At 34.4% G+C, this 13,259-nt stretch overlaps 1 protein-coding gene across 1 annotated transcript in view; it reads right to left on the bottom strand.

The window, feature by feature from the left end:
* PJA2 (praja ring finger ubiquitin ligase 2) overlaps positions 1 to 13,259 on the bottom strand; it is a 68,428-nt gene that overhangs the window by 37,425 nt on the left and 17,744 nt on the right. Inside the window, exons 2-3 of the mRNA XM_017527223.2 lie at positions 2,547 to 2,664; positions 682 to 882 (exon numbers count right to left, since the gene is read on the bottom strand). Coding sequence (XP_017382712.1) covers positions 682 to 882; positions 2,547 to 2,577 — 232 coding nt within the window. The 5' untranslated portion in view covers positions 2,578 to 2,664. The remainder of the gene's footprint in view (positions 1 to 681; positions 883 to 2,546; positions 2,665 to 13,259) is intronic.

The raw sequence follows: 13,259 nt of genomic DNA, 5'->3' as shown, positions 1-13,259 counted from the left end.
AAAAAAAGAAAAGAAAAGAAAGGTCGGGCGCAGTGACTCACACCTGTAATCCCAGCACTTTAAGAAGCCAGGCAGGTGGATCACTTGAGAGGTCAAGAGTTTGAGACCAGCCTGGCCGATGCGGTGAAACCCTGTGTCTACTAAAAATACAAAAATTAGCTCGGTGTGGTGACACACACCTGTAGTCCCAGCTACTAGGGAGGTTGAGCCATGAGAATCACTTGACCTGGGAGGCAGAGGTTGCAGTGAGCGGAGATCACACCACTACACTCCATCATGGGCGACACAGTGTGACTCCATCTCAAAAAAAAGAAAAAAAGAAAAGAAAAGTTAATTCAATATAGCATGCAGGGAAAAATGTCCCTACTTCATCCACATTTTTTAAAATTTCAAAAAAATTCTTTTCGATTCAAAAATGATTTTCTTTGGCTGGAGGGTGACAATGTAATCACTACTGTGACAGTTATATTTTAATGATTGGCTGTATTCTATTTTCTTCTGTTTAAATACATATACCATTAATATTAAATTCAATAAGAATTTCAAAATAAAATTTCTTGATAGGAAGTATGCTGCACTTACACTTACAGACATGCATAATACCCCCCTACCCAAAAATTTAATTACAAGACCAATTCCTATATAACATTAATAACCTTTAAATAATTATATGTTACACACCTGAGGAATTTTCCTTTGGAACATCATCTAGTTCCAACACTTCATAGTCATCACCAGCCCGACCTAAGCTTCTTTCATGCCTGGTCATACACGGTTTAAAACTGACATATGCATGTCTTCTTCCATATCTCCTGCCTGTAATTGTCTGATATCCTCCTGCTGGTTTGGGCCAAGCAGCCTTACCAGATTCCTGGTCCATTGCTGAAAAAAATGTTAAAAAATTAAAACAGCAACAGCAATGATCTTTATTCTGGCAACTTGCTGGGGAAAACTACTTCTTTCTGTATGTTATTATTTATCAAATCATATGCTACTGCACATCAGGTGTACCTTACTAGTACTATAAAACATTATTCTTCACACACTAGAAAATTAAACATGAAGTACTATATAATAAGAGTTAGTGGCCTCTTCCCTTCAAAAAATACGTTTTAAAATTTGATTCCTTTAAGTTATTCCAGAGTTTTAAAATTAAACCCACCAAAAATATTTTTTATATGTCAAATTATATTGCCAAAGCTCTTTATGGATTGGAGATCTTCTAAATTATATAAAAACTTTTTATATTATTGTAAGTGCTCAATTACCAGCATATGATATGATTGTAAAGTATATCAATTACTTTAAGAATTAAAACATTTATGTCAAAGATAACAGGTAACCTCTTTAAATGGTATCTGTACCATGATGAGTCAACTAGACTAGGATAAGTATGTTCCAAAGATTAACGTAAGATAAAAACATCCAAAAGGAAACAACAATGAGCCAGGTCAAACACATACTACCCTGCCTTCAAAACTGCCATGAATGGTATATATTATTGTAAGAAAAGCCAACAACATTTAAATAATTTGACTATTAAGTCTTGATGACAGAGGGGTATATAGTAGTAAACAGCAGCAATTTTCACTAAGTAGTACTTTATTATACACACACATACATATATTAAATGTAAGTTTGACTAATCAATTATATATTACATGTACTATGCAAGAACCATACAAAACATTTTCTCACAGCATATGGTATAGTCAATAAATGGAGCAGTTGCTGGGCGTGGTAGCTCATGCCTGTAATCCCAGTAATTTCGGAGGCTGAGGCAGTTGATCACTTGAGGCCTAGAGTTCTAGATCAGCCTAGCCAACACGGTAAAACCCTGTCTTTACTAAAACTACAAAAATTAGCCAGCTGTGGTGGCACATGCCTGTAATCCCAGCTACTCAGGAGGCTGGGACACAAGAATTGCTCCAACCCAGGGGGTGAAGGTTGCAGTGAGCCACAGTTGCACCAGTACACTCCAGCTTGGGTGACAAAGACTGTGTCTCAAAAAAATAAATAGATAAATAAATGAATGAATGAATGAAACAGTTACATATTTTTTAGTTGCATCAAAATAAGAAATATAATCACTTTCATAAGGAAAGAGAAACAAACATATATTTATAATACATGCACAATACCAAGTGTTACACTTACTTAACCCTGTCAGTAACCTTGAGATAGATACTATATTCTATTTTTAAAACTGAAAAATTAAGGTTAAAATTAAGTGTTGGATAACTTGTCTAATAATCCAATAGAATGATTCCAGAACCAATGCCCTTAACAGTTCTAACAAAAGAATAGTCTCCAAAGTGGAACGCATAAAGCTTCCCAAGCTAAAGGGGTGTGGAAGAAAATATCAGAATTTCTATTTTTACCTATTTCATATCAAATATTAGAAACTAAGCTTTACAAATATTCAATATATAGCTCAAAACCAGCCTTTAGTAAGACCATAGGTCACGTAATCACATGTCACTTATTCCAAAGGTACTCAAGGAAAAACACGAAGTGCTCAAGGTAGAAGAACCGACTTTCCTTACCTGCTGACTCCTTTTCAGTGTACAGGGACATATATGGCAGTGTCTGTGTGACCAGTTCAGTAGAACTATAGAGGTGATTTAGTTTTTATTCAAACTATGGATAAGCCGCAGAAGATTCCTACAAAGAAACAATGAATTAAACAATATATTAATAATAAAAGCAAAAAAATAGCAAAACTGATACATCTGCTCCTCCTAGAGAAGCTCTATTAGACTTACATGAAAACTTAGAAAAATACAAAGTGATGTGGCCAGGCACAGTAGCACATGCTTGTAATCCACCTTGGATTACAGCACTTTGGCAGGCCAATACAGGCAAATCACTTTGAGCTCAGGAATTTGAGACCAACTTGGTCAACGTGGCGAAACCCCGACTCTACAAGAAAAAAAATTAGCCAGGTGTGGTGGTGCACACCTGTAGTCCCTTGAGAGGCTGAGATGGGAGGATTGCTTGAGCCCAGGACATCAAAGTTGCAGTAGGCTGAGACCATGCCACTGCACTCCAGGCCTGGGTGACAGAGTGAGATCCCATCTCAAAAAATAAATAAATAAAAACAAGAAAAATACAACATGATTTGACAAGCCAATCAAAACCCCTTAGAAATACCAAAATGGCTATTTGAAATACAAATTTACATCTGCTCATGATAAACCTTGCCTAAGTATATATCATTCTTAAGACTGTCAATGACAACAACACATACATAATTTATAAGTAAATAAACAAAAATATTAGAAGTACTGACTTGAGTATGTAACCAAACCATTTGGGAGTCTATTACACCATACTATTGTTGCTTCTCTGTCAAGCACTAAAGTTCCTTTAGCCCTGGAATTGCTAAAAGAAGGTAACTCTAAGAACACAAACTTAAACATTTTTTAAAAATGTATAATGACTTATAACAATAAATAATTAATGTGTGTAAATAATGGTATTTATTCTTTGCGATAGTCAACTGATTAGATATTTAATCCCAAATAAGAACCTATTTTCAATCAGGAAAAGCTACGATTTATCATGGAACAAATACAAAAATAATTTCTGTTTTGAAATTAATGAATTTATTTACTATTTAAAAAGCAAACTTTGGTTTTTTTTTTTTTTTTTGAAAGTTTGGCAAGTTTTTCATTTAAACACCTTATTTACTTAAATACTTGAGCTATTTCTAATTGCCTGTCAATGCAAATTTATTAGACAATACCTTTGCAAATGAGTTTAATTGTATATGTTAACTGTCTAATCATGGACAGATATATATTAACATACATAAGAGTATACACATTCACCCATATAAGTTATAAATTTTGTGACAAGTTGTGATTCTCTAAACTATCTGAATCAAAAGAAACTGTTAGCAACAGCTAAAGAGAAAATGAATATTAAAAAAATAATAACATACTGGCAAAAAGTGCTAATTAACATTGTTTTAATTTTTTAAAATCTGAAATAATCTGAATCTTTACAGATCACAGTACAGTACATGGCAATCTTAAAAGATGACCATGGATTTACGTTCATATAATGAGTATCTTACCCAGGCTTTACTTTGGAATAAAACCTTATTCTACCATGTTCCAAGTACGATATTCAGAGCTAGGGACACAATAATGTACAAAATGGACAAATATTCCTGCCCTCCTAAAATTACAGTATGAGGTATAAACACTAAACAAATAAGAAATAAATACTTATCTAATATGTTAAATAATAGGTACTTACAGAGCAAAATAAAGCAGAGAGTAAAGAGTTTTGGGGGCTGGGTACAATGGCTTACCCCTGTAATCCCACCACTTTGGGAGGCGGAGGCCAAGTCAGGAGGATCACTTGAGCCCAGGAGTTTGAGACCAGCCTGGGCAACAAAGCAAGACCCCATCTCTACGAAAAATTTAAAAATTCGCTGGTGAGGTGGCATGTGCCTAGAGTCCCAGCTACTTAGGAGGCTAAGATGGGAGGATCCCTTGAGCCCAGGAATTTAAAGTTGCACTGAGCTACAACTGCACCACTGCATTCCAGCCTGGGTGACCGAGTGAGTTTTGGATGAATTAAGTTTGAGATATCTATTAGACATTCAAGTGGAAACATTAAATAGGAGTCGAGTTGACTGAAGAATTATGAGCTGTTAGTATAATTTGGGACTTGTCAGTGTATAGATTATACTAAAACAGGTATGAACTTGGATGCGATCTCTAAGTGTACCTGGAGAAGTAAAGTTAAGCTCTGAGAAAATCAAGTATGAAGAGGCCAGGGAAAAAGAGGCAGAAACTAAGTATCCCTTTTCCAAAATGCTTGGAACCAGAAGTGTTTCAGATTTGGGATTTTTTTCAACTCTTTGAATATTTGCATATACATAATGAGCTATCTTGGGGATGAGATCCAAGTCTAAACACAAAATTCACTTGTTTCCTACACATCTAACACACATTGTCTGAAAGTAATTTTATACAATACTTTTAATAACCCGGTGCATGAAACAATGTTCTGTTAAGTACTGATGTGTGGAATGTTACACTTATGGTGTCATATTGGCAGTAAAAATGTTTCAGATTTGGGGGCTAGGTGCGGTTGCTCACACCTGTAATCCCAATACTTTGAAAGGCCAAGGCAAGCAATCACCTGAGGTCAGTGAGACTCTGTCTCAAAAAAAAAAAGTTTCAGATTTTGGATTTTTCAAATGTTAAAATTTTTTAATTAGGGATGCTTAACCTGTACCAGAAAAAATTGCAGAGGCTAGCAAGAAAAAACAAAAATCCTGAAGTATGAATGCCAAGTGAAGAAAGTATTTCAGGTAGAACTGACTGACTGACTGTATCAAAAAAAAGTATGAAGACCTATCACTGATCACTTAGCACAAGGATAATGGCAAATGGCGGCACCCTTAGTAGCATAGTTGGTGCAAATACCCGATTCGAATGCTGTTAAAGAGAGGAAAGGAATTGCAAAGAGTACAGAAATCATGGAAATCACCCTGTTTCTTTAATGTGATTCCACTTTCCTTCTTAAAGATACTCTTTTCCGAGTCGTCTAACATCCTCATCTAAATTCAGTTTACCTGTTTTCAAGGGCTATTAGTCAACTATTTCCGTGGTAATCTTTTGATTGTACAACCCGTTTAAGTAACACCCCTACTTTGAATTTCATGTCTTTATCTTTTCTTCCCTTTACTGGAAGATCCTCAAATAATGGTTTCAATAAGTATATGTAAAAGACAAACCCTTGAGTCCTGGGATGTCTGAAAATACTATCTTTCCCTCATACTTTAGTACAGTTCAATACAAAATCATTTTTTCTAAACTCTGAAAGGCACTGTGTCCTACCTGTCAATTGATTTATCCTTCTTTTGTAGAAACACCGAATTTTTCTGTCTGGAGTATTTAGGATCTTGTCTCAATAGCTAGTAATCTATAATTTCACAAAGGCTTGTTTGGGGCAGGCTATTTTTTTAGTTTTTCCTACACAGCATTGGAAGAGCTATTTTGATTAAAGGCTCTTGTACATGTCTCAAATATATCTTTTTTTTTCCTTCCTAATTTCTCTTTATTTGGCCCAAATGAGTTAATCATTTGTCTCTAAACTTTTTTTTCATATTTTCACTTTACAGACTGGGAATTTAACTCACTTTTACTTCTTTCACTTAGTCTTTCATTATTCTCTGTAATTATCTTTTTAATTTCTTATACTTTCTTATTCTGCGATTCTTTAATAATAGTGGTTCTTGTTTTATGAATATAGACTAGAATCTCTCTGTAGATACTAATTATTTCTATTTAATATGAGACCACTATATTCTGTCTCTGACAGTGTTATCTCATTTCTAAGTATAAAAAATAAGAAAAAAAGCAAATAAGGGAAGATATAAGTAGGGAATAAAGAACATAGCTGAGGTTAGGATTAAAATGATTAATCAGTCTAAATTTGTATCTATGGTAAATTGGGAACACAGTTTTTCTCTAAATAGACATTTCCTTTGCTGATTAGTTGTTTGCTCCATGTACTATTCACCTAACAACATGTTCATAACAGACTCCTCTCTACTTGTGACAGTTACTTCAAACAATTTGGGGTTTTTAAATACTTCTTACAAATACTAAATAAAATACATAAATGTGCTGCTAAGAAGTAAAAGAGTGAATCAGGGATGTATTAATTCTAGGTCTCTCAGTTATTAACCTATAAGTCATCACTTTATCATTTTAACTAGGATATTATGCCAGCAGCTCTGGATAGACAACAGGAATAATCTTTAAAAGAATACAAGGAAGAACATGGACATGGGACATACACTTCTCGCAGTAAACTAGTGAGTTTAAAGACAAAGGCCTTGTTTAACTGTTATTTAAATACACTTTGTCTAGTACATTGTCTGACAGTATATTAAAACAGCTGCTGAACAAATGAATGAAGGAATTAGATAATTCTGTGCTCCTTCCTGTGATGAAAATGTGGTCATATAATGAAAAAAGAGAGCTAAGTTTTTGGCACACATGCATTCAAACTTCAACCTCAATATTTAGGCAAGTTAATAAACTGTTCTCAGTATTAGAGCCCTCTCTTGACTTATTTCTAATGAAAACAGTATTATGGATGTGACTGTGTGTGATGTACAAGAATAGGGTAATAAAAGGAATTGTGGCTTCCTCCTTAATCTCTCTGCTCACTCTTGCTGGAAGAAACCAGCTGCCACATCATGAGATCATTCAAGTAGACCCAAGGAAAGCCCACATGGTGAAAAACTGACCGTTCTGACAAAATCCACAAGAAACTAATGTCTTCCAGCAACAGCCACATGGATGAGCCACTCGGAAAGCATGTATCTCAGCCCTAGTCAAGCCTTCAGATGACTGCAGTCCCGGCCTACATTTTGATTGCAACCTCATGAGAGACTTGAAACAAAATCAGCAACCAGGTTAGGCTCCTGAATTTCTAACTCACTGGGACTGTGAGATGATAAACGTCTGAGTTGCTATGTCTACTGCAGGAAAATAAGGAATGAGGTGAAGGCAAAATAAATGTCCAAAGAGTAAATAAAGTATCTATTTTGAATAACAATCAAAGCTTGTACTTAAATTATTTCTCACACTTGCATATTCTTTTTAATCTATCTTTAGATTTCTCCTATCTTCTATCCACAAGCACATGACTGCCTACATATACACACAACTACAAAATTGTCTAGTAAATCTTATTTACTAACTAGTAGATACACAATAAATAAGGAATGAGGTGAAGTTGTTCCTGTATTTTGCTGTAAATAATAATAATGAATTTCCTACATAACAAGTTACCTTCTTATCCTGCAAAAGGTAACAACATACAAATAGTGTACATTGAAATGAAGATTTAGGCAGAGGGAGAGAAAAATCAGCTAAACTTTCAGAAGAAGAGTTTCAACTGATAGTGTGAATCTACAACCTTATGACCCATCTGCTGGGAGCCAGAAATAACTCACTTTTAAAGTATCTTTTCTAGAAAAACAAAGGTTAGTTGAGAAACAAATACAATTTGATCCTTACTTGAAGGAGAAGCCTTGATTACTCTTCCAAGTCCATTGGAATATATATTTTATATTCTCTCATATTTATCTTTACATATATGCCTCCAAAATGCCCTAAAAACATTTCTTAAAATTCCTCTTAAATCAGTCTTCTATAATTACCTACCCTGCATTTCCATTTAGTAAATGAATTCCTTAGACATACAGAAGTTTGGTAATTTACACCTATTACTACAACTGAGATACAAATTCAAAACTACAAACTTTGACAAAATGCATTTATGACAAACTATGACAAATATTATTAGAAAGCTATTTTATATATATGTTGGAATCAACTACATTTTAACTTAGCTTACTAACATTATCTCATTTTTCTATTAACTGTGAAGGCAAAATAAATATCCAAAGCATAAATAAGGTATCTATTTTAAATAACAATCAAAGCTTGTATTTAAATTATTTCTCACACTTATATATTTTTAATCTATCTTCAGATTTCTCCTATCTTCTATCCACAAGCACATGACTGCCTACACATACAAATAAACGCAAAATCATCCAGTAGATATTATATTCTAATTAGTAGATACACAATAAATAAGGAATGAGGCGAAGTTGTTCCTATGTTTTGCTGTAAATAATAATATTGAATTTCCTATATAAATATGGAATAATTTCCCCATTTAAGTATTTTAAAATGCCTCTCAGCACTTTTCTATAATTTTCAGTATAAAAGTCTGGTTCAAGTTTACTGAGTTTATTGTTAGCCATCTTACATATTTCAATGCTATTCTACATATATCTTAAAAACTTTTATACTTTTTGGTTGCCAGTACATATATTTTAATAATTGGCCTGGTAACCAATCACCTTGCTAACTTCACTTATTTTAATAGTTTGATGGCAAATGTATTTAGGGTTTACTTTTTCTAAATTTTATATTATTTTTTGGCTGAGCATACTGGTTAGAAGTCCAATGCAGCTGGGTGCAGTGGCTTATGCCTGTAACCCCAGCACTTTGGGCGGCCGACACAGGTGGATCACCTGAGGCTGAGAGTTGGAAACCAGCCTGACCAATATGGAGAAATCCCGTCTCTACTAAAGATACAAAAATTACTCTACTAAAAGTGAAAAATTAGCCGGACATGGTGGCGCATGCCTGTAATCCCAGCTACTAAAAAGGCTGAGGCAGAATAGCTTGAACCTGGCAGAGGCTGCAGTGAGCCCAGATTGCACCATTGCACTCCAGCCTGGGCAATGAAGGAAGGAAGGAAGGAGGGAAGGAAGGAAAGAAGGAAGGAAGGAGGGAGGAAGGGAGGGAGGGAAGGAAGGAAAGTAGGTAGGTAGGTCCAATGCAATGTTGAATAAAGGGAGCGATACATTACACATGAATCAGCGTTTTTTCATTGAATACATTAGCTATAGGCTTTTTCTCATACACCTTGGCAAATTGAGAATGGAATACCTCATCATAAATTGATGAGGGTTTGCTGGAAACAGATGCTCGGTGCCGCAAAGAAAAACTAGTACTGGGACAAAGGTTTTCTCAGCAAAGCAATTCTTTTTTCTTCCTGCAGAAAGGGTACTCCCATAGCAATCTTGCCACAAGAGTACAACGCAAAGGAAAGCAGACATATTTATTTTTTACACATTTGGGGTTGTCCTTACTGCTGTGTCTGATCTTTGTTGGTTGGAGCCAGACCTCACAATCTAAACTAAAACTCAATTGGCTAATAACTTGAAACTTTTTAAACAGGTAAAAGGATGGAGAGCAAAAGGGAGAAGTCCAAATAAGGAAGGGGTATAGGCTGTGAGCTGGGACATGCCTGTGAGCACATTCAGCACAGATATCTCGGTTAAAGTACAAGGACATAGAATGTACTATGTGCCTGTAAGCATGTCTAACAGCTACATAGTATAGTGCTTCTAGCAAAAAGGCAAAAAGGCTTTTAAAGAAAGTGTTTAAACTATTATTTCTAACACTTATGAATTTTTTTTTAAACAAGAAAGGAAGCTTTGAAGAGGAACTTTTTTACATCCCACAGGGTTTCTAAAGATAAACACATGCTGAATTATGTCAAATGATTTTATTTTGTAAATTCTACAAAATTTACAAATTTTTTTCTATATGGACCTATGAATTTACTACATTATTCTGTAAAAGTGATAAATTACATTGATTAATTTTATTTTTTATTTTTGAGACACAGTCTTGCTCAGGCTAGAGTACAGTGGCCAGATCAAGGCTCACTGAAGCTTCAACCTCCACTTAAAGAGATCCACCTACCTTAGCCTACTGGGTAGCTGGGATCACCAGCAGGAACCACAGCCAGCTAATTTTTAAAAATTTTTTGTAGAGACAGGGTCCCACCATGTTGCCCAGGCTGGTCTTGAACTCCTGGGCTCAAATGATCCTTCTGCCTTGACCTTCCAAAGTGCTGGGATTATAAGCATGAGCCACTGCGCCCAGCCAAATGATTAATTTTAAAACATTAAACCAACTTAACTTCATATTCCCCAAACAAATCCATATTGGTCATAATACATTAACCTTTTTATATCTCACTGGATTATTCTTTTATCTATGTTCATAAGAAATATTGTCTTAAAATTGTCTCTTCTTGTCATCTCTTGTCAGGTTTTACTATCCAGATTAAAGTCATAAAATATGCAAAGAAATCTTTCTATCTTTTTCTTGTTCTCTAGAAGAACCTATGTAAATCCAGGGTTATATCTTACTTAAATGTGAGGTGGTTTGTCAGTGAAGCCAACAGGTCTAGGATTTTCTCTGTGGAAGGGTTTCTGATAAATTCAACTAATATAATAGACACAGAACAACTCAAGACTTTCTATTTCTTTATATGTCAGCTGAGTAAATTTTTTTTTTCAGGGATTATGATTTTTCATTCAAGTTGTCAAATGTATTAAGTTGTACACAATTCCCTTTTATGAACAATTTAATATAGAGAGGATCTATAGTGATGTCTTTTTTTTCATCCCTGATATTAGTAATTTGTGTTTTCTCTCATTTTTCTTAATCAAGTCATTACAGGTTTTCATTTTTAAAAAGTTTTCTTAACTAATTGATTGTAAAACTTTCCTGTTTCATTGAATGCTACTTTTATACTATTTCCTTCTTTCTACTTCCTTGGGTTTTAATTCATTGCTCCCTTAAGGTAACAGCTTAGACTACTGATTTGTAACCTTTCTACCTTACTAATTTATGCATCTAAAGCTATAAGGTTAACTCTAAGTATTGCTTCAGCTGTATTCCAAAACAACTGCTATGTAATATTTTTATTATTTTTCAGATTAAAATGCTTTCACATTTCCATAGTGACTTTGTTTTTCATCCACAGGCTACTCAGAACTGTGTTGCTTAATTTCCAAATATTTTGAGTCTATATTTTTGTTATTGGGTTGTAATATAGTTCTATAGTGGTCAGAAAATATGCACTGTATAATTTAAATTCCTTGAAAATTAACGATACTTTATGACCCAGAATATTTTTGCAAATGTCCCGTATGCACTTAAAAATAATGTCAAGCCTTCAGCTATTGAATATAATGTTCTATAAATATCAATTAGGTCAAGTTGATTAATCACGCCATTGAAATTTCCTTTTGCTAATACTTTTTTTGACCATAATGTTCTACCAGTTACTTTGAATATATTTAAAATCTCCAGCTAGGAATACAGATCTACCTTTCTTTTAGTTATATTAGCTTGTCTTACATATTTAGAATTATGTCTTCTTGATAAATTGGCCCACTTATCGTGTTTTTTCCTTATCTCTCATAATGCTTCTTCTCTTACGTCTATTTTGTCTGATATTAATATAGCCACATCAGCTTTCAGCTTTCTTTTGGTATTTGCAACAATACTGATTATATCTTTTCATTTTACCTGTGCCTTTACCTTTAAAGTACCTTTCTTATAAACAGAATATTATAGGTAGGTTTTATTCACTTATATATAATGTCTGATTAGCCTTCTCTTTTTGTTGGAATGTTTAATCCATCCACATTTAACGTAATTACCAATGTAGTCTGGTTTAAATCTAACATCTTGCTATTATTTTCAGTCATCTCACCTGTCCTTTATTCCTCCTTTCTTGGCTTCCCTGGTATTGATATATATATTTTTTAATTATTCCATTTTTATCTATTAGCTTTTTTGACATATTCTTTAAAATATCATTCTCTTAGTGGTTTTCCTAGAAATTACACAATGTATCCTTGATGTATGCTGGATGTTATTTCCCAGAAGCTCTAAATAAGTTACCTTTCTCTAATGAGTATTTTAAGTTTTCTTCTGGCAGGCAATTATATTGCAAGTTGATTTTCTTAACATCATAGAAGTCTGGTTTTGGTTTATGTTTGGGCAAGTCCATTTCAGCTTCTCCTTATATCAAAATATGACCTACACTTTTACTGTCTACTTCAAACTACAGATGCTCCTTGACAATGGGATAATGTCCTGACAAATCCACCGTAAAATGAAAATATCATTAAGTTGAAAATGCATTTAAAACCCTACTAAACCCATTGTAAAGTTGAAAAATCATGAACTGAACCAGCCGAACACTCTCTGTAGTTCTTTTACCAGGTCCCCAAAAATGCAAGTAACTCATATAACAGTTTAACTCCTTCATGTCCATGGTTGTTATTTTCATATAGCTCACCCTAAATATAAGCCCACCAAACATTATCAAGACTGTTTCAAATACCCAATAATCTTCAATAACCCTTTCTGAAAATATCTACTTATTCCATTTCCATGCCTCCATGTCTGATGTTCCTTCAGCATTATAACATCCTTTAATGTTTGTTATGAGTACGCCGGCGACAACTTCTCTCTCCGCTCTGTCTAAAACTCTTTATTTTTGAAGGATATTCAAATGAGAATAGTATTCTACGTTAGATGCCTTTTTTTTTTTTTCTTTTTTGAAGCATTATAAAGATGTACCTCTATTGTCTTCTGGCTTCCACAGTTTCCATTAAGAAGTCCATGTCATCTAGGCTGAATACATGCATCCAAACACCTACCAACTGAGTGTGTTTGTCAGTGAAATAAAAGAGAAAAACAAAGTTTAAGAATTGGAAAGGGGGCCGGGCGCGGTGGCTCAAGCCTGTGATCCCAGCACTTTGGGAGGCCGAGGCGGGTGGATCATGAGGTCAAGAGATCGAGACCATCCTGGTCAACATGGTGAAACCC

The sequence above is a fragment of the Cebus imitator genome, unplaced genomic scaffold (genome assembly GCF_001604975.1).
Source record: "Cebus imitator isolate Cc_AM_T3 unplaced genomic scaffold, Cebus_imitator-1.0 Scaffold46, whole genome shotgun sequence".
NCBI lineage: Eukaryota > Metazoa > Chordata > Mammalia > Primates > Cebidae > Cebus > Cebus imitator.
This window is presented reverse-complemented; position numbering and strand designations above follow the sequence as displayed.